Source organism: Coenobita brevimanus, unplaced genomic scaffold (assembly GCF_032717465.1).
Source record: "Coenobita brevimanus isolate Jiangsu-jjx unplaced genomic scaffold, ASM3271746v2 jjx.HiC_scaffold_2705, whole genome shotgun sequence".
Classification (NCBI taxonomy): Eukaryota; Metazoa; Arthropoda; class Malacostraca; order Decapoda; family Coenobitidae; genus Coenobita; species Coenobita brevimanus.
Genome location: NW_027643659.1, coordinates 167449 through 189822, shown reverse-complemented (window position 1 = coordinate 189822; position 22374 = coordinate 167449). Strand labels below are relative to the sequence as shown.

The 22374-nt window shown below is 43.6% G+C and overlaps 1 protein-coding gene across 3 annotated transcripts in view; it reads left to right on the top strand.

The window, feature by feature from the left end:
- Positions 1-7221: 7221 nt before the first annotated feature.
- Positions 7222-22374, top strand: part of LOC145390006 (uncharacterized) — a 39224-nt gene continuing 24071 nt past the window's right edge. Inside the window, exons 1-3 of one of the 3 annotated variants that reach the window (XM_080265098.1) lie at positions 7222-7393; positions 19357-19373; positions 20498-20678. In XM_080265098.1, the coding sequence (XP_080121224.1) occupies positions 19363-19373; positions 20498-20678 (192 nt within the window). In that variant the 5' untranslated portion in view covers positions 7222-7393; positions 19357-19362. Of the gene's footprint in view, positions 7394-19356; positions 19393-20497; positions 20679-22374 lie in introns of all 3 variants that reach the window. The other 2 variants (XM_080265100.1, XM_080265099.1) reach the window with 2 other exon arrangements.

The window sequence follows — 22374 nt, the reverse complement described above, 5'->3', positions numbered from 1 at the left end:
CCTCTTTCTTGCTCTCATCATGCGCACTCTTTCAGCCTCTTCCATTTTGGACTGAAAGAATCGTTCCATTTCTTCCACTTCCAAACCCCGCATCCTCTCACGTTTACCTCATTCAGTTACATGCACTCACCTCTGCATCATGTTCTCTGTCTCTGCCTCCTGCTCTCTGTCTCAGTCTCTCTCTCGGTCTTTCTACCCTTCTCCTTACCTGATTTCCTCTCCTCAGTTTTCCCTGTCCTTGTAACTGATCCAATCTCTCTCTCTCTAAATCTTCCTCTGCCTGTGCCTCTGTCTCTCTGTTAGTCTCTGCTTCCGTCTGTCTCTTTCTTTGTCTGTCTCGGCAGTTCCACTTAAGGTGAAGAGTTTTGAGATGTCATAAGTTGAATAAAATCTCCTGGTAGTTGCAATAATTAAATCTAGTAGACATCGTATTGAAGGGGTTCATTATAGTGTGGATACCGACAAGCAGTTTTATTCATTTAGGAAGCAACCTTTCCTAATTGAAAGGGTGAGCTTTAGTCTTCATATCCCCCTCATTACTGTTAGGTCATCGGATTGAAGGTTAGATGTCATAAGCTTTTGGGCCATATTATATGTGACTTGAGATTTCCTAACACCTTTTCCATAGCGAATTATTTTGTACATTACACCTTGGTGTCATTCTGAAGGTTACTGGTGGAAATTATGTCTATATCAGGAAACCATTTACTATGTTGGGTTGTAACCATATAACCAGATTTTGGCGCCTGGTGGGTTAGTGGGTAATTGTGATGTTCCAATTGGATTTAGCGTGAGAAGGTTTATATCCAAGGGGTGGTTGGGGTTGATTGCTTATGTAATGCCACTCAGGAATGAGTGAGGCTGCTCACTCTCATCTTAAATGTCGGGACCAGTTGTCTAGCCCTGTGCTCCTATGCTCCACATGGGGCAATGTAGGATTGGATGATGGATAGATGGATGAATTATTATTAAAAACATCTTGCATTTGGTATTGCCAAGTTATTTAACTCATGTTGTCTCCAGATGATAATGTTCTTGCTGCCAACAAGCTACTTTTGTTAATCAAGGTTTGAAAGGAAAGAACTAATGTATAGTATATTTTCAGGTGTGTGAGTTGACTGAGCCATGGAAACCGCCTACAGAGAGGGAGCAGGGGGGGAGAAGAAAGCCAAATTAATACCAACCAGGTGCCACATAAATACCAGCCAGCTGCCTGGACAGGAAACCAGAAGTTCCCTTTCTCCTACGGTCCACCATCCTCCTCATTTGGCATAGGGAGTTGAGGGAGAAGGAAGGGGAGACTGAGGATAAGGTAGGAATGGAGAAGTATATGAGAGGGGGGGAGCAGTGAAACGGCAGGAGACAGGGTGACTTGGAGGCAATTTGTTTGTGGCCACCCCTTACAGGATTAAGGCGTCCTGCTATAGGGAGACAGGTAGTGTAGATTTATTCAAACCAGAGACCAGTATCTCATTTTGGTGTGTGTTTGATTTTTTGCTGAGCAGATAGATGATGATTGGATGACATTTGTATGGGGGAGTACATGATGAGGGTTGACAGCACTTATTTAACTTGAAAAGTTGGATGGATTATTGGATGGTTTTTATGAAATGCATGTGTGTGGATAGTTATGCCTGTGTTGTGGTATCAGGATTTCAGGGCCTTGAATGATGTGTGGGGATGTGGCCCATTAGGCATGCCATTGAGACTTAGAGTAGTTCTCGTTATTCTTAAAGTAGTTATTATTATTACTATTATTATTATTTGTGGTAGGTGGGGGCGCTCACCATCCACTCACTCGATGTAGCGCTGTTCTCGGGTGTCTGCCCTTTCCTCTCCTCCATCCTTCTTTCCTTCTATTCTCTTCTGTCTTTCTTTCCTTCATTCTTTCCTTGTCCTTCTGCCTACAGGTGACTTTACATTCCCTCTTCTGTCTTTCTTTCCTTCATTCTTTCCCCTTCCTTCAGCCTGTGGGTGACTACACTGAGTGACAAGTCAAATGGTTTCCTGTGCACCAGGAAACCATTTACTATGCTGGGTTGTAACCATATAACCAGATTTTGGCGCCTGGTGACTTATGGGTAATTGTGATGTTCCAATTGGATTGAGCCGGTGAAGGTTTATATCCAAGGGGTGGTTGGGGTTGATTGCTTATGTAATGCCACTCAGGGATGAGTGAGGCTGGTCACTCTCATCATAATTGTCGGGATCAATTACCTAGCCCCGGGCTCCTATGCTCCACATGGGGCAATGTAGGATTGGATGATGGATGGATGGATGAATTATTATTGAAAACATCTTGCATTTGGTATTGCCAAGTTATTTAACTCATGTTGTCTCCAGATGATAATGTTCTTGCTGCCAACAAGCTACTTTTGTTAATCAAGGTTTGAAAGGAAAGAACTAATGTGTAGTATATTTTCAGGTGTGTGAGTTGACTGAGCCATGGAAACCGCCTACAGAGAGGGAGCAGGGGGGGAGAAGAAAGCCAAATTAATACCAACCAGCTGCCACATAAATACCAGCCAGCTGCCTGGACAGGAAACCAGAAGTTCCCTTTCTCCTACGGTCCACCATCCTCCTCATTTGGAATAGGGAGTTGAGGGAGAAGGAATGGGAGACTGAGGATAAGGTAGGAATGGAGCAGTATATGAGAGGGGGGGATCAGTGAAATGGCGGGAGACAGGGTTATTAAAGTACTTATTATTATTACTATTATTATTATTTGTGGTAGGTGGGAGCGCTCACCATCCACTCACTCGATGTAGAGCTGCTCTCGGGGGTCTGCCCTTTCCTCTCCTCCATCCTTCTTTCCTTCCATCCTCTTCTCTCTTTCTTTCCTTAATTCTTTCCTCATCCTTCTGCTTACAGGTGACTTTACACCCCCTCTTCTGTCTTTCTTTCCTTCATTCTTTCCCCTTCCTTCTGCCTGTGGGTGACTCTACACTGAGTGACAAGCCAAATGGTTTCCTGTACACCAGGGAAACATTTACTGTGCTGGATGGTAATCATATAACGAAATTTTTGTGCTTGGTGACTTAGTGGGTAATTGTGATGTTCCAGTTGGATTGAGCTGGTGAAGGTTTATATCCAAGGGATGGTTGGAGTTTATTGCTCACGTAATGCCATTCAGGGATGAGTGAGGCTGGGCACTCTCATCTTAAATGTTAGGACCAGCTTGCCTCATTGGCCGATGTAGGATTGGATGATGGATGATTTATTATTATTATTATTATTATTATTATTATTATAATAATATAACTTGGAATGTAAGGGGAGCAAATGATGAGGTGAAAGAGAGAGAGATTGTCCAGGTGCTTGAGGATACGAAAGTGGATGTATGTGGAATAACTGAAACAAAATGTTGAGGAGAAAGTGTGAGAGAATGGGAGTATGGATGGGGTATATGTGCAGGAGTAGGTGAGAATGAGAGGGCAAAGGAAGGAGTATGTATAGTTGTGAGTAAAAGATGGAAGAGGAGCATAAGACAGTATGGATCAGTTGGATCAAGGATTGTGTGGGTAAAGTTGAAAGTTGGAATACAAATGTGGGCGATTGTGTGTGTGTATGCGCCAACGCAAGATCGTGCTAGAAGAGTGAGAGAAGAGTTCTGGACAAATGTAGAAGTGTGCATGGAAAAGTTTGGAAGGAATGAGAGAGTGTTTTTGATTGGTGATATGAATGGTAAAGTTGGGAATGTGAAGGTGGATGGAATAGTTGGTGAGTGGGGTGTGCCTGCTGAGGTAGATGAGAATGGGAGTGCGTTAGTGGACATTTGTGCTGGGAGGGGGTTTTTGATAGCCAATACCCTCGTCAGGCATAAAATGATCCACAGGTATACATGGCGAGTGATGAGAAGGATGGGTGGTGAACTGAGTGAAAGGAAGGCAATGATTGATTATGTGTGTGTGGATGAAAGGATGCGAAGATGTATATTGGATGCAAGAGTTTATAGAGGTTGGGGGAGTGGACTTTCTGACCACTACTTGGTGGTGGCCAGAATTAAAGTTCAAGTAAGATGGAGGAATAGAAGAAGGGAAAGACGAGAGGAAGGAGTAGTTGCAAGGAGAGTGGAAAGGTTACAAGAGGATGAGAAAAAGGCAGAGTGTAAGAGAGAAGTGGAGGAATGATTGGCCAAATATGAATTGGAGCAGATGGGGGACGTGGAAGGTGTGTGTAGAATATTTACAGAAGGGATATGTGCAGCATGTGATGTGGTGTGTGGAAGGAAGAGAAGACGGAGGGGGGTGCAAGGAACAGCGTGGTGGACTGAAGAGGTGAAACAGGCTGTGGCACAAAAGAAGAAAGCATGCAATGAATGGATGAGAAATAGGGGCGTGGAAGAAGTTGAGAGGCGGAAGAGAGAGTTATATGTAGAAAGAAAGAGAGGTGAAAAGATTAGTACGAGAGAGTAAGAAGAGAGTGGATGAGGAATTTGGAAGGAATTTGAGTGTAAAGTGGAGGGACTGTAAGAAAATGTTCTGGAAAGAGGTGAAAAGAGTAAGACAGGGTGGAAGTGAAGTTAGCAGGGGAGTGAAAGATAAAAATGGTAGATTACTAGTGGAGAAGGGAGAAAAAGTGAGCAGATGGAGAGAACACTTTAAGGAATTGTTGAGCGTGGAGGATGGAAGTAATGCGAGTATAAGTGGCTGGGGAATGGCTGGGAGAAGGAGGGAGGTGAGAAGACAGGAAGAAATCAGTAGGATAGAAGTTGTGGAAGCAATGAAGAAAGTTAAATCAGGGAAAGCCCCAGGAATTGATGGAGTGTGTGGTGAAATGCTGAAGCATGGGGGAGAGATAGTAGTAGAATGGATGTGGAAGATGTGCAGATTGGCCTGGGAGGAAGGTAGAGTCCCGGAGGATTGGAAGTCAGGTATAATTATTCCCTTGTACAAAGGAAAAGGGGAAAAAGAAGTGTGTGGTAATCATAGGGTCATTTGTCTTCTTAGTATAATAGGAAAAGTGTATGGTAGGATACTTATTGACAGAGTTAGAGAAAGAACAGAGAAATTAGTTGGAGAAGAACACGGAGGCTTTAGGAAGGGAAGAGGTTGTGTAGATCAGATATTCATTCTCATATCTTTAGTGGAAAAGTTTTTAGAGAAGGGAAAGAAATTGTATGCGGCTTTCATGGATTTGGAGAAAGCATATGACAGGGTGGATAGACTAGGATTGTGGAAAGTGTTAAGAATATATGGAGTAGATGGGAAGTTGTTGAATGCTGTGAAGAGTATGTACGATGGTGCGAAGGCTGCAGTGCATGTGGATGGTGAACTAAGTGAATTTTTCTCTTTGAAAGTTGGGTTGAAACAGGGATGTGTCATGTCTCCATGGTTGTTCAATCTGTACATGGATGGGGTAATAAAAGAGGTACAAGGTAGGGTAGTGGATGTTGGAGTGGCCCTGGTGAGAGAGGATAGTGTTTGGAAACTCCCTGCACTGTTGTTTGCAGATGATACTGTGTTGTTGGGTGAAGACGAAGGGGAGCTGCAAGGCTTGGTGGATGAGTTTGAGAGAGTGTATAAGAAACGGAATCTAAAGGTGAATGTAGGGAAGAGTAAAGTGATGGTGTTTGACAGAGGTGAAGTCAGTGAATGTACAGCGAGGTTGGATAGTGAGGAATTGGAAAATATGAGTACGTTTAAGTACTTGGGTAGTGTGATGAGTAAGGATGGAGGTTTGGAGGGTGAAGTGATTGAAAGGGTACAGCAGGGAAGAAAGGTTGCTGGTTCTTTGAAAGCAGTGATAAGAAACAGGGAAGTGAGCATGGAAGTGAAAAAGTTACTACATGACAGTATTGTGATACCAACTCTAACGTACGGAAGTGAAGCTTGGATGTTGTTGGAAGGACACAAGTCAAGAGTGAGAGCCGTGGAAATGAGTTATTTAAGAGGAGCCTGTGGCGTCACATGGAGAGACAGGCTGACGAATGAGGATATAAAGGAGCGTTGTGGTGTTGATGTGGATGTGATTGGAAGCGTTATGAGGAACACACTGAGGTGGTTTGGCCACGTGGAGAGGATGGAGGGTGAAAGACTGACGAAGAGAGTGTATGTGAGTGAGATGGAGGGGGAAAGAGGGAGGGGGAGGCCGAGGATGAGATGGAGAGATGGGGTGGAGAGGTATATGAGAGAGGGGGGTGTGAGTTGAGAGCAGGGGAGTGAAATGGCGGGGGACAGGGGGACTTGGAGGCGATTTGTTTGTGGCCACCCCAAACGGGATGGAGGCGTCTGGCAATAGATAGATAGATAGATAGATAGATTATTATTATTATTATTATAACCAGTTAAAGTACCTCATCTTACATGGGGGGAAAAGTGCAGGATTTTTTTTTTCTTTTGGCTGTGACATCTTTTATTTTGCCAAAGGGACCTGTAGTATGGGGCCTTCTGCTGATGTCATATAGTTTATACTTGCTACCACCAGACTGTTTTATTCATATTAGGAGACAGCCCTCTCTGTGAAGAAATTAAGTCTATCTACAACCCCGTTTCCTACTACCTATTTATCTAAACTGCTATCTTTTCATATTCAGTCTTGAGTAGTAACAAAAGAGTAACACAAGAATAATACTAGTCATTAAGAATTATGTAAATAATGCAGAACCATAGGATTGTCATGTTCTGCTGCAGTCCACAATCTTCCTTTCTGGGAATAAGGAAGTACATGAGGGACTATTACCAGGGAATTGAGCCAGACAAATGATGTAAAATGGATTTGTTCATATTTGTTCTCGTGTACTAGTAGCTGTAGTAGTTGCAACCCCAGGCCCATCAGAATATGAATTCAGTGGATGGCAGGCTGAGTTACCCTTCTGTAGTCCACCTTTCTCCTGTTGGGGGATATGGAAGGCAATCTCCCCTCTTTCATCCTAGTAGTGCCACTCCAGCACCAATACATTAAGAGTTAACTAAGATCTGTATTGAACACCTCCACAGACAAAGAGTTAAATTATCAACAGAGCTGAGATTATCTCCTTAAAACCTGCCACATTTTCAGGGGCTGCCTGTGAAACTCGTGTTGATGTTTCCGTTGTTGCTGTGTTGGTGTTACCACTGCCGACGGGGTTAGTGATGCTGCGATTGATGTCGATGCTGCGATGGGGTTAGTGATCCTGCGATTGATGTCGATGCTGCAGTGGGATTAGTGATGCTGCAATCGATGTCGTTGCTGTGATGGGGTTAGCAATGCAGCAATCGATGTCGATGCTGCGATGGGCGACAATGCTACATTGGGGTTGGTGCTGCAGGCTCCTTGTAACACAGTGGCCTTTAACCTGTGGGGAAATTAACTGGTCAGAAGAGGTTACCCTAGGCCATCTGTCTTCAAATCTTATCTACTGCTACTACTACACCTACCACTACAACTACGGCTATTACCGCCCTTCTGAAAAGTGAGTTAGAACATTTTTGGTTTGTCCACCTTGACTTGGCAAAGATTTGTGTCATTTGCAGCCCAATCCCCAAAGCCCTGAAGTAGAGTAAGACAAGGATGGCAGTACTGTTACTTTGCATCCTTTCTAAATCACTCTTAGCCAAGTTGAGATGTACAGAGTATTACAGTTGCTCCCCTACTTATGAAATTTTAATTGAGAATTCCTCACCCCATCCTTGGGTGGGAAAAGGAGGCAGAGCTGTTGATAATGATAATGCCTAATGATGAGAGCTAATGATAATGCCTAATGATGATAATTAGGATTAGTTGCAGTGCCAGGCTCAGTAGGCTAAGTAGATCTTTCCACCACTAGAGTATACAGTGCCAGTTAACTTAATCTAGGTACTCATATTACTTGCTCATTGACAACAGCGACAATGATGATGATGCTGATGATGATAGGATAGGATGCTGCAGTGCCAGGAATCAATCCCTGGCACTATGAGGCCATGAGCTTTGTAAGAATAATACCACAAGACCTAATAAAATCTCAAGCCTGAAGGGTGGTGGAGTGACTATTGTTGACTGGTTAGTAAGATTGTTGAATGTGTGCTTTGAGAAAGGTATGGTGCCAATTGACTGGGCAAGTGCTTGTGTGGTCCCGTTGTATAAAGGCAAGGGTGATAAGTATGAATGTACTAGCTTTAGGGGTATAAGTCTGTTGAGTGTTGTAGGTAAGGTGTATGGTAGAGTGTTAATTATGAGAGTTAGAGAGGGTACTGAGGGAGTGATTGGTGATGAGCAGTGTGGCTTTAGGAGATGGAGGGGATGCGTTGATGAGGTGTTTGTCGTGAGACAAGTGTGTGAAAAGTATTTAGCGAAAGGTAAGGATGTGTTTTGGGCATTTATGGATTTAGGGAAAGCGTATGATAGAATTGATAGGGAGGCTTTGTGGACTGTTTTAAGATTGTATGGACTTGATGGTAGGTTACTAAAAGGGGTGAAAAGTTTTTATGTAAATAGTAGAGCATGTGTAAGAGTGGGAAATGCTGTGAGTGATTGGTTTCCTGTGAGAGTGGGGCTGCGACAGGGATGTGTGATGTCGCCTTGGTTGTTTAATATTTACATGGATGGTGTTGTAAGGGAGGTGAATGCAAGAGTTTTAGGTGGAGGTCTGAGTCTGGTGAATGTTGATGGTGGAGAGTGGAATCTGAAGCAGCTGCTGTTTGCAGATGATAATGCACTGGTGGCTGATTCAGAGGAGAGATTGAGACAGTTGGTAGAGGAGTTTGGAAGGGTGTGTGAAAGGAGGAAATTGAAAGTAAATGGGAATAAGAGTAAAGTGATGAAGTGTACGAGGTTGGTAGATGGTAGGGGGATGAATATAGTTTTGAATGGCGAGTTGCTTGAGGAGGTAGAGTGTTTTAAATATCTAGGGTCACATGTTTCTGTGGATGGAAGAATAGATGCAGAAGTGAAGTTTAGAATAAATGAAGTAGGAAAGGTACTGGGAGGAATGAAAAAAGTGTTTAGATGTCGTTTGCTTAGAATGGATGTAAAGAGAAGGCTGTATGAGGGTGTTGTGGTACCGACTGCATTGTATGGGGCTGAAACATGGAATATGGGTGTAGCAGAGAGGAAAAGTTTGAATGTAATGGAGATGAGGTGTCTGAGGAGTATGTGTGGAGTGACGCGTATGGATCGAGTGCGGAATGATGAAGTGCGAAGGAGAACTGGAGTTGTTCGGGAGATGGCTGGTAGAGTTGAGCAGAGGGTGTTGCGATGGTTTGGGCATATGGAGAGAATGGATAATGAGCGATTGGTGAAAAAGATAACTAGATCTGATGTGAGAGGTGTAAGGCTGAGAGGAAGACTACAAATAGGATGGATGGACAGTGTGAAGAGAGCGCTAGATGCAAGAGGGACGTCTGTTGAGCAAGGAAGAGTGGCTGTGCGTGACAGAAATGGGTGGAGAGAAATTGTGAATGAATAAGTGATGACGCAGCCCTGAGGGGATATTCTCCCCCATTTGGTCTGATCAGCTATTTCAGGTCAGGTGCGGGTAAGGGGATGAGTCTGTTATGATGTGGCAGGGGTAAAGCAGCTCTGCTGTCGGGCCCTGCTGCGGATGTCACTGATTGCATTGCGCAGTTGACCCTTGTGCAGTGTGGTGCGGTGAGGATCTGTCCGTTCTCCCCTTTGGGGCTAAGATGCGAATGAACATCTTTGAATGGATGAGTAAATGGGGTGTGTGTCGTCCTGTCTTGGCTACCTCCCTTTCCTTGGGGGAAGCAGCCTAGGTATATAGATGGATAGATAGATAGTGTATCAGTGCCTGTGTGTATCAGTGCCTGTGTGATTCAGTGCCTGTGTGTATCAGTGCCTATCAGTGCCTGCGTGTATTAGTGTGCGTGCATGCGCTGATCAGTGCTTGTATCAGTGTTTGCGTGAATGAATATGTGCGCACTCTTTCAGCCTCTTCCATTTTGGACTGAAAGAATCGTTCCATTTCCTCCACTTCCAAACCCCGCATCCTCTCACGTTTACCTCATTCAGTTGCATGCACTCACCTCTGCATCATGTTCTCTGTCTCTGCCTCCTTCTCTCTGTCTCAGTCTCTCTCTCGGTCTTTCTACCCTTCTCCTTACCTGATTTCCTCTCCTCAGTTTTCCCTGTCCTTGTAACTGATCCAATCTCTCTCTCTCTCTAAATCTTCCTCTGCCTGTGCCTCTGTCTCTCTGTTAGTCTCTGCTTCCGTCTGTCTCTGTCTGTCTCGGCAGTTCCACTTAAGGTGAAGAGTTCAGATGTCATAAGTTGAATAAAATCTCCTTGTAGTTGCAATAATTAAATCTAGTAGACATCGTATTGAAGGGGTTCATTATAGTGTGGATACCGACAAGCAATTTTATTCATTTAGGAAGCAGACTTTCCTACTTGAAAGGGTGAGCTTTAGTCTTCACTTCCCCCTCATTACTGTTAGGTCATCGGATTGAAGGTTAGATGTCATAAGGTTTTGGCCCATATTATATGTGACTCTTGAGATTTCCTAACACGTTTTCCATAGCGAATTATTTTGTACATTACACCTTGGTGTCATTCTGAAGGTTACTGATGGAAATTGTGTTTATATCAAAACAATAAACGCAACATACTAAAGAATCCTTAAGGTTTAATACACATAAATCCCTAAAAAAAAAAAAAAAAAAAAAAAAAGGTGCTATGAAACCTATGTCGCTTGGCACTGCGTCGGGAGTGTTTGTAAAGATATTATTGACTGACTTTAGTAAGTGGTTTGTGAGAACTGGTATGTATGTATATGCACTTGAATGTCCACACGTACTTGCTGCTTCTATCTGTCTGTCTATCTATCTGTCTATCTATCTATCCATCATGCTATCTATTATGATTTGTAATTATAATATGGAGTCCTGACATATACACGCTACGTCTCCAATCCTGGCTGAAAGAATTAGAGGGTGTTAGTGTGGGTAGCACACACGTCTACATGTGTATTCTATTCACACGTACACACACACATGCTACTCTACATATTCTGTTCACACACATGGTACTCTGTATGTGTATTCTGTTAACACATACAAACACATACGCACACACACACTACCCTATGTCTGTCCTGGCCTGAGTGTAAGTGTAGTCTATTCATAAACCCACACACATAAACAACTACTCTGTGTGTCTTGGCCTTTGTGTGTATGCATGTGGATATCAGTCAAGTACACACGTTTGCACACACACACACACACACACACACACACACACACACACACACACACACACACACACACACTACTGTCCTGGCCTTTGTGTGTGCATGTGGGCATTACTCAAGTACACACAGCTTCAAGCGCACACGAACACACACACACACACACACACACACACACACAAAACCACGTCCACCTCGTGCGATACTTGACTTTGGAAGGACCGACCAACAAAAGACCGCAATGCATAAACCACTTTGACAATGCAGTAAATTTAGGCGTTTCGACAGGGACCAAGACTTTTACGAGAGAGTGAAATAGGGAGAGAAAGACTGAAGCCAAGACGTAGGTCACAGAATCAGATGGGAGGAGGGGGTTGTGTTTATAACGTTGTCTGAATCTTATTTTAGGCCAGTCTCGCCTAACCTATCCATATTTGCTCGAACTGAACCTGGCCTAACCTCGAGTGACCTAATTCAACCTAAAATAACCCAAACTAATCTAACTTAACCTCACCTAACCCAGTCTAATTGTATTTAACCTCACTATCTCACGTAACCTCCCTACCTAAGCTAACTAATTCTGACGCAGCCTAACCGCATCTAACCCTGCCTAATCCTACCCAGTCTCACTTAACCATACCATACCTGACCTAACCCAACCCAGTCAAGCCTCAAATGACCTAATCCAACCGAACCTAACCCAGCCTAACCCAACCAAATAAAACCCAACCCAAAACCTATCAAAACGGACGTATTCTAAAGCAATCTAACCTAATCCGTCTATATCTAGTCGAACTGAAGCCAACCCAACCAAAAATTACCTAATCAGACCAAACCCTGCCCAAAGTGACCTAACCTAACTTTCGATCGGCTATAAATTCGCTATGAGAAAATCTTGCTGCCTGACAGTCTACGGATGTCACATTCCAAGTTTCGCCTGTTCTGTGTACAAGTATATGTTTGTTCTTACCTAATTGTTCTTACCTAATTGTATCTTTACAGGAATGAGTCAAGCTCGTACTGTCCCGTGTCTTAAACCATATTTATCGTACATATCCTTAAATTTATGAATTGTTTTGGCACACACTATTTCCTTCGGTAGTGCATTCCACTGATCAATTGCCCTATTTGGGAAACTAAATTTCCTTACGTCTTTGTCGTCTCTCTTTTTATGCAGTTTTTTACAGTGTGTGTGTGTGTGTGTGTGTGTGTGTGTGTGTGTGTGTGTGTGTGTGTTGCACCGCGGACTGGGTACAGTGTTGTGTACCGGGTCTGGGTGTCAACAATACGTGTCCTTTAGTTCTCTCTCTCTCTCTCTCTCTCTGCGGTTTCTGTCTCTACTTCCTTCTATCTCCTCTCCTTTTCATGTTTCCTGTTTTCAACTTTCCCACCATTATCCTGCCTCTCCTCTCTCTCCCCTTTAGTCTTCCCTCCTTTCCTTCTGTCTGTTTTCTTATCTTCTCTCCATTCTTATTTTCTCTCCTCTCTCCCGTCCTCCCTTTATATCCCCGCTCCGTTCTCTCCCTTCTTTCTTCCCACCATTTCTCTTATCTTCCTCTCTCCTCTCCTCCATCCCTGTTCTCTCCCTCCCTCCCTCCATCCCTGTTCTCTCCCTCCCTCCCTCCCTCCATCCCTGTTCTCTCCCTCCCTCCCTCCCTCCGTTCCTGTTCTCTCCCTCCCTCCCTCCATTCCTGTGCGCTCCCTCCCTCTATCACCTCTCCATCCCCCTCCTTTCGATTTTCCTTCGCTATCTCTTCCATTCATTCCTTTCCCCCTTGCCCTCGTATCTCTTCGTGCCGCCCCTCTTTCTTCTCTTCCTCACCTCTACCTCTGATCCATTCATTTCCTCGTCTCTTCCCTTCTTAACCCTTTTCCTCCCTCAGCTCGCTCCCTACCCCTTCTCTTTCTCCATTCCTCTCCTCTCGTCGTCCCCCTTCTCTATTCCTCCTAGCCTGAGTCTCTCATCTTCCGCACCTCTCCCCTTCTGCCAGTTTCTTCCTCACATTTCTTTTTTCCTCTCCCACTCTTTTCCTCTCGTTTCTCTCTTTTTCATCCATCTCATATCTTCCTCTCCTACACTCTTCTTATTTTCTCTCTTCCTCTCCTTCTTCATTTCCTCCTCTCTCACGCAATCCTTTCTTCCTCTCCCTCCTCTCTCCCTTCCTTCCCCGTCTATCCTCTCATCCTCCCCCTGTTCTCTTGCTTCCCTCCTCTCTTTCTTCCTCTTCTCACTTGTTTCTCTCCTCTCTTTCTTCCTCTTCTCACTTGCTTCCCTTCTCTCTTTCCCCTCCTTATCTACCTTTCCCTCTCTTCCTCCTGTCACTCCTCTCTTCCTCCCCCTCCTCTCTTTCTACCCTTTCTCTCTTCCTTCCCTTTAGTCTCTCCTCCCCTCACATTTCTCATCATTCATCCTTTTCTTCTTTCTCGAGTCCCCTCCCTTTTCCCTCCTCCTCTGTTCTTTCTTCCCCTCCTCTCTTCCCTCTCCAATCCCTCCTCCAGTCTCTTCGGGTCATTGCTAGGTCTCTCTTCATGTTCCTCATCTTTCCTTGTTCCTTTCTTTAGTGTCACTCCTAATGTTACTGTTCAACCATCATCATCATCAGCAGCAGCAGCAGCAGCAGCAACAACAACAGCAGCAGCAGCAGTAGTGGCAGAAGGATCATTATCATCATTACCATCATCATTATCATCATCATCACCAGCAGCTGCAGCAGCTTTATAATAATTGTTACCATCATCAACGTCATCATAATCACCACCACCCCACAACCCCTTTTTCTCTCTCCAAATATTACCGTCATCTTTCTGGACCCGTGAATATTTTACTGTAAAAATTAAGCAGAGTTGATGAGGCCTTTCATCCTGGAAAAGTTATTCAGTTCAAGAAAATAACAGGCCTGGGATGTGTATATTAAACTCTCTCTCTCTCTCTCTCTCTCTCTCTCTCTCTCGAATGTATGGTATTATCATGTATGAGATTCGTCTGTAGTATGAAAATTGTTATGGTGCCAATAACAATTGTAGTATAGTAGTAGTAGTAGTAGTACGAGTAGTAACAGCAGTAGTAGCAGTAGTACCGGTACTTCACATTACAACTCCAAATGGGGCCTTGTATTATGAAGATTGGTACTGATCTTCACACTATAATATAAAATATGGATGGAGGTGATCTTAAGTGAAAAAAAATATTAGCAGTAGTAATAGTAGCAGAAGTAGTAACAAAAATAAAATTTTATAATAACAATCCATCCATTCATCCATCAACCAATCCAATGTCACCCCACGAGAAATGTAGGAGCCAGGGGCTAGGCAAGCTGGTCCTGGCATTTAAGATGAGAGTGACCAGCCTCACATCCTTGAGTGGCAATAAACCCCAACAATAAACCCTAATCATTCCTTGGATATAAACATGCACCGGCTCAATCTGATTGGAGCACCTTAATTACCCACTAAACCACCAGGTGCCATAATTTGGTTATATGGTTACCACCCAGCATAGTAAATGGTTTCCAGGTGTAAAGGAAACCATTTGGCTTGTCACTCAGTGCAGAGTCACCTATAGGGAGAAGGAAGAGGAAAGAATGAAGGAAATAATGAAAGAAGAAGAAAGAAGGAAGAGAGGAAAGTGCAGACACCAAAGCAGCACTACATTGAGTGAGTGGTTGGTGAGGGGTCGCGTAGGGATATTATAATAACAATAATAACAATCATCATCATCATCATCATAATCATCATCATCATCATCATCATCATCATCATCATCATCATCATCATCATTTGGACCCCCTTTCCAACCCTGGGGCAGGGTGAGGAGTAACAACGTCCAGAGAACCTACATTTGCCCAACCCAATGGGCCACGCTTCCATTCACTCATTGTTCAAGCCTCCGGAATTCTGGCTCTATCTGACACGCCAAAACCATTCAACACATTCTGTAGCTTCACATAAACGTATCCAAAGAGTCAATCCAGACGCTGTCACATTAAAAAGGGGTGCCAAATCCCTGATCATGCACTTCTCACAACATTCATCTAGCCAGCTCAGTCTCTTGTCAGTTCCCTAGCCTCACTGACTTCCATACCTCTCTTCCTCACACACTCATCCACCATATCCCTCCACCTTCTCCTTGGCCTACCTCGCCTCCTCCTTTCTTCAAATTCGCTCAGATATATCTTTTTCACCACCCTGTGGTTATCCATTCTTTCCAGATGACCATACCATCTCGGTACACTCTCTTCGATTCTGGTGTCCACAGACTTCCTCACTCCGCACCTTTCACGAATCACATTATTTCATATCCTGTCCACTCTCTGTACTCCACATACATTCCTCAGCAGTCACATCTCTACTGCTCTCACTCTTGACTTTTCATTTTCATGCCACACCATACTCTCACATCCATATGTTAAAGTTGGCACTAACACTCCTTCATGTATGCATCACTCAGCTGCAGCACTCAAGCCTCTGTTTCACGTCAAGGCCTTCATTGCACCAGCTACTTTCCTTCCTTGTGTCCCACTACTTTCCAATTCAGCAGATTTTCCTCTCTTTTCTATCACTGTACCCAGGTATTTGAACTCTCTCACCAATTCCAGTCTCTCTCCATTCACTGTAACATCACACTGGGAGACTATCACTTTACTCCTTTCTACATTTACCCTCAAGGCACGACACTCACAGACATCAGCACAATTCTGAATTAGACTACCAAGCTCTTGTCCGGGGTTTGGAAGTAGCACTGCATCATCAGCATACAACAAATTTGAGATATTCCATCCATCACCATTCACTACCACCACAGTCCCTCTTTCCATTACTCGTGTTTTTACTTCTCTCATCACCTCATCCATGTATATATTTAACAATCATGGGGACATCACACAACCTTGTTGCATGCCCACACCGATTGTGAACCATCCACTTCGATGCCCATTTACCCTTACACATGCTTCACTACCTTCATTAAAACTCGTGACGGCACCTAGCAGCTTACCATCTACACCGCACATGCGCAAAACCTTTCACAGTCCTTCTCTGTCTTCTTTGTTGAATGCTTTTTCCAGATCCATAAATGCCATAAACACCTTATAGTCCTTCTCACAAGCCTTCTCCACTATCTGTCTCACTGAAAATATTTGATCCACACATCCTCTGCCACTCCTAAAGCCACCCTGTTCATCACTCACTAGGACTTCTGACAACTCTCTCTTACTTTCTCTACAATAATTCTTCCATATACCTCCCCTACAACACTCAATAACTTATGCCACAAAAATTCTTGCACTCACTTCACTCACCTTCACTTTTGTACAGGGGTACAATAACTGCTTTTTTCCACTCTGCTGGCACAGTTTCACTCATCCATGCCTTCTTACATATCCCCAACAAGCACTTCATTCTGCTCTCTTCACTACACTTTTTCATCTCTGTATACACCTCATCAACTCCAACTGCTTTCCCATTTTTCAGCCACTTCACAGCGTTCTTCACCTTTGCAAGTGCCACGTTTCCTGGCACTGCATTCCTTCTCTGTACACCCCCAAAACCAGTCATGTTAATTGTCGCTTTGCTCTCTCCATTCACATTCATCAGACTTACAAAATACTCTTCCCTCCTGGTCCTTACTTCATCCCAGTGGGTCAATAATATACCACTTACGTCCTTCACACTTTCACATTTCTTTCCGCTGTCACTTCTACATTTCTGCACCTCTTTCCAGAATAACTTCCTATTTTCAGAGTAATTTTCATTCATTTTTCTTCTTAGATCATCATTTACCTTCTCCTTTTTCCTCTTCACTAGTCTCTTTATGTGCTTCTTCTCTCAGTACATTCAGTTCTTATTTCAACTGGACTCCTGTTCTGTAACCTCTCTAGCCACTTCTTCCTCTTTTCCTCCACTGCTCTCTTAACCTTTTCAAACCACCACGCCATACCTTTCTTGTTTGTTTGTTACCCTTGCCACACCACACACTGCTTTTGCATTCCTAACTATGCAATCCCTATATGCATTCCACAAGCTGTCTAGATCCTTGCATTCCTAACAATGCAATCCCTATATGCATTCCACAAGCTGTCTAGATCCATTTCATTCCAATTCACTTATTCTAACTCCTCCCCTACTTTGGTCCTGTATTCATCTGCCATTTCTTTGATCCTCAGCGTCTCGACATTCAGTCTTTCTCCCTGACTGCTCCTCTCTCACCTGGTCCACCTCACTTGTTTCAGCTTGATCTTGCACACCACTGTCATATGATCTGACAGAAACTCCACATCGTCCTCTCGCTGCCCTCGTATCATCAACCATTCCCATCATCGACCTCTCCACGAGCACGCAATCAATCATGCTCCTTTCAACATGATCCCCGTTCCATCTATTCATATCGCCCGTTACGATCACTTTATAGCTCCTGGGCATTTCTCCCATTGCTTCATCCAGCTCATCCCAAAACCTGTCTTTCTCTCTCTCACTCGTCATCACACGGTGCATAAGCTACAATTACTGCCACTTTCACCTACTGAAACTTGAAGTTGACATACATAGATCTCCAGCTGACACATTTGTAATCTCTTATTCAGTTCTGCCACATTTCATTCATCAAAAAAGCAACTCCTTCCCTGCATCTTCCTTACCCATTCATGCCCGATCTTACTTATTTCACACCCTCCCACTCCTCCAGCTCACATCCTTTCATTTTTGTTTCACACAGTGCCATCAAGGAATATCTTGCACTCCTGAACACATTCGCCACTTCCACCCTCTTGCTCTCCTCATTCACACCTCTCACATTCCACATGGCCACGCGAATCTACTCATTTGGTTGGGGTCCTGGGCAGGTATTGGGCCCACTAAGGCTCTCTGAAACATTTGCCATGATTAAGTGATTTTAGATAGGGGAATCTGAAGGACATTTAACCTGGCCAAAAATCCTGATTATATGGTTACCACCCAGTGCAGTAAATGGTTTCCTCGGAACATGAAACCATTTGGCTTGTCACTCAGTTTAGAGACCATAAGGCATCCCTGCAATGAGTGAGTGGATGATGGGTGCCCCTACCTACCACCAAGAAAACACTAAGACCTTCACCTTATTATCCAATCATGTACCTCTTCTTAACCAATGCTAAATTATTATAAGACAAATGAAGAAAATTGAGAAAAAAATATATGATACGAAATAAAGAGAAAACATAAAAGGTGTATTGGTGTTGTGGTGAGGAGGGGTATACTGAGATGGTCTGGGTATCTGGAGAGGATGGGGGATGACAACTGGGTGTAGAAAGTGACAAGTATGAACGATGGGGGTAGGGTTGTGAAAGGCAGACCAAAAAAAGACCTGGGATGAGGTCATAGAGTGTGACCTCTGGGATAAAGGACTGAATAGGGAGGCTGCCAGGGACTGAGCAGCACAGACAGCTGTAATTAAGTGACTAAGTCTGACTCATGCAAGCATGTTGGAGCCTTTATAGAGAAAATTAAACAAAATAGACAGACAAGAAAAATGGAAATGGCAAAATAAAGTTGATAAAAATATAAACCCAAAAGGTAAGCAAAAAAATGACATTAAGGACACTTCAAAAAATTGTCTATCCATCTATCTATAGCCAGATCCCATAATGTGTTTGTACTTAGAGAGTTATCTCTATCCTTTTCTTTTTTCTTTCTAGGTGACCTAAACCTGACCTAGCCAACCCAGTCAAGCCTAAAATGACCTAATCCAACCGAACCTAACCCAGCCTAACCCAACCAAATAAAACCCAACCCAAAACCTATCAAAACGGACGTATTCTAAAGCAATCTAACCTAATCCGTCTATATCTAGTCGAACTGAAGCCAACCCAACCAAAAATTACCTAATCAGACCAAACCCTGCCCAAAGTGACCTAACCTAACTTTCGATCGGCTATAAATTCGCTATGAGAAAATCTTGCTGCCTGACAGTCTACGGATGTCACATTCCAAGTTTCGCCTGTTCTGTGTACAAGTATAGCACAGACAGCCGTAATTAAGTGACTAAGTCTGACTCATGCAAGCATGTTGGAGCCATTATAGAGAAAATTAAACAAAATAGACAGACAAGAAAAATGGAAATGGCAAAATAAAGTTGATAAAAAGAGAACCCCAAAAGGTAAGCAAAAAAATGACAAAAAGGAAACAACAAAAAATTGTCTATCCATCTATCTATAGCCAGATCCCATAATGAGTTTGTACTTAGAGAGTTATCTCTAACCTGTTCTTTTTTTTCTTTCTAGGTGAAGATGAACGACACGTGAGTAGCGGCCACACGTGTGAGTATTACACACACACACACACACACACACACACACACACACACAATGTTTTATTCGCCCCTGTGTAGAGTATAACTCTCTTGTGTGGGGAGGCTCCTCACATACACTCTTCTCAACAAGGTGGAGTCAAAGGCTTTTTGTCTCATTAACTCTCCTTCTGGAACGATGCAGGAATGTAGAAGTGAAAAAAAGAAAGACAATGTGATGGTGTGAAGGATGTAGGTGGTAGATTATTAACCCATGGGGATGAAGCAAGGACGAGATGGAAAGAATATTTTGAAAGCCTGATAAATGGGAATAGAGGGAGCAGAGTGGCTGTGAACATGATTGGTTTTAGGGGTGTGCAGAGAAGGAATGCAGTGCCAGGAGACGTGACACTCGCACAGGTGAAGAGTGCTGTGAAGCGGCTGAAAAATGGGAAAGCAGCTGGGGTTGATGACGTGTATGCAGAGATGATTAAGTGTAGTGGTGAGAGAGGAATTAAATGCTTGTTGGAGATATATAAGAAGGCATGGATGAGTGAAACTGTGCCTGCAGAGTGGAAAATGGCTGTGATTGTACCCCTGTAAAAAAATAACAGTGAGTGAAGTGAGTGCATGAATTATCATGGCATAAGTTCACTGAGTGTGGTAGGGAAGGTGTATGGAAGAATTATTACAGAGAAAGTAAGAGAGAAATCAGAAGTCCTAGTAAGTGATAAACAGGGTGGCTTTAGGAGTGCCAGAGGATGTGTGGATCAAATATTTGCAGTGAGACAGATAACAAAGAAAACTTGTGAGAAGGACCATAAGGTGTTTATGGCTTTCATGGATCTGGAAAAAGCATACAACAAAGTGGCTGCATGAGATCAAGTAGTGTCTAGAGTTGTCATTAGGCGACCGAAGCCGATGAATGCAAGCATGTCGATGTCTTTGTAATCAGTATCATACAATACAAAAAGGTAGCCAAGACTCAGACCCATACATTCTAAAGGGGGCAACATGGGATTGACTATTACCATTTACTCTCTCCTGTCTCTAAATGTTTTGGACTATGATAACATGGTCTTGAATCCCTACACTCCAAAGAGGGGAGTAACTCTTACAGCTTCACGTTTCTTCAGGTGGGAGGGTGAGGGTGCAGGAGAGCCAGGCAGTGAAGAGAGCATGGACTTGTCTGAAGGTGGCAGCAGCAGCAGTGGTACCCTTGCCAACCAGTCTCCCCTCTCAGATCACACATCCATCCCACCTCCTATTTACTCCTACCAGCAGTCTGTTCGAGACCCTCTCAGGTTCCCCATGCAGGTAAGACTTTAGTGATACAGACTGCACTGAGGTAATGATAATGTATACATTGTGTGTGTGTGTGTGTGTGTGTGTGTGTGTGTGTGTGTGTTCTTACCTAATTGTATCTTCACAGGAATGAGTCAAACTTGTACTGTCCCATATATTAAACCATTTTTATCATACATATCCTTAACACTTTTCGTACACGTAAGAGTTATATGCGGTGGCTGAATCGGTAGAGAGGCGGCTTGCAGTCCTGATGGACCCAGGATTGAATCCCGGCTGGGGCAGGGAACAGTTTAAGGATTTGAATTTCCTAAAAAGCAGACTTTCCTGATCTACCAGATGACCCGCCGACATGTCATAAAAGTACCCCTGCTAATACCAGTACACCAGTCCTGTATGAGACAGCCCTAGCATGTATTCAATATGGACAGTGGGTGTTAGTGCCAAAGTGGTGACATGTGGAGGTGTAGGAGGACTACTGGGCCTTGGGATAGGCCACTGCCCCCAAGAAATAGGCCCTGAACCTCTGCTCAGAGTCGGACACGTAAAAAAAAAAAAAAATGCTAATGACTTTTGGGCCATTGCTCTGGCACAGTTGTTATCAAACCATTTTGGAGAGTTTGATCTTTTACTTAACTGTTGACCTGGTATGAATAAATCTATACCAGGCAGTATTAAGTCATTAATGTGGGACTGGACAGAATTGACATCACTAGAGAAGATAGCCTGCCATGGAATGTCAGCAAGATAATCAATGTGCCATTGGGTCACCTTGACAGGTTCAGAATAGGGAGGTCTGGGGGGGCTGACTAATGAGGCTTTGATGAGACTGTGGTCAGAGGATCCAAGTGGTGACAGTACTTCTATCCTGTATTGATCTGGATTATTTGTCTGGAACAGATCCAAGAGATGGGCATTATGGCCAGGATTATCTGGTATTCTGGTTAGTTGCTTTACCAACTGTGTGAGATTAAATGATTCTGCAAACGGCTCGCACTCTAGACCAGCATCGTCAATCCTGGCAGAATGCAATAACCATTCAACATTAAGTACGTTAAAATCACCCAAAATGGTAATCTTGGTGCTAAGGACAAAGTTAAAGTTACTCAACTGTGTGGATATGGAGTCAAATACACTGGGTTCTGAAGAAGCATTGGGGGAGTGATAGACTACACAGACACATTTGGTAATATTTAGATAATTTAGTTTATACAGTGAGTAATCAAAATTAGTTGAGGTGAAGTTTAAAACAGTGTCAACTGCATATTCAGATTTGGTATAACAACAGGTGCCGCCCTTGTTACAGAAGTTTGTGAGGAGATGGTAACCAGGAAAACAAAATGGGGAAATTCAGTAGAGGGAGAAATTTGGGGTTCTGTGAGGAACAAGGCTAGAGAGGATATGGACTGTAGGAAAAAATGAACTGAATTCTAATTGGTACCGAAAGCACGGACACTGGCGAAGAATAAGGCTGCACCTGCTCTTCTCCGCTGACAAGCAAGAACAGAATTTGCAACAGTTGCTGCTGGTACAGTCGCTTCATGGCAACCAGGAGGACCCTGTGCTGCCAGCCCTACCTTGCCGGTGGTGGCAATCCGAGATATCACCTCGTTTGCTGATGTTAATGTAGCGGCCATTGGTAAAGGGAATGGAAATAGGAGGTGTGATATTTTACATGCATATAGTGTGGTGTAGACAGTTGAAGGTA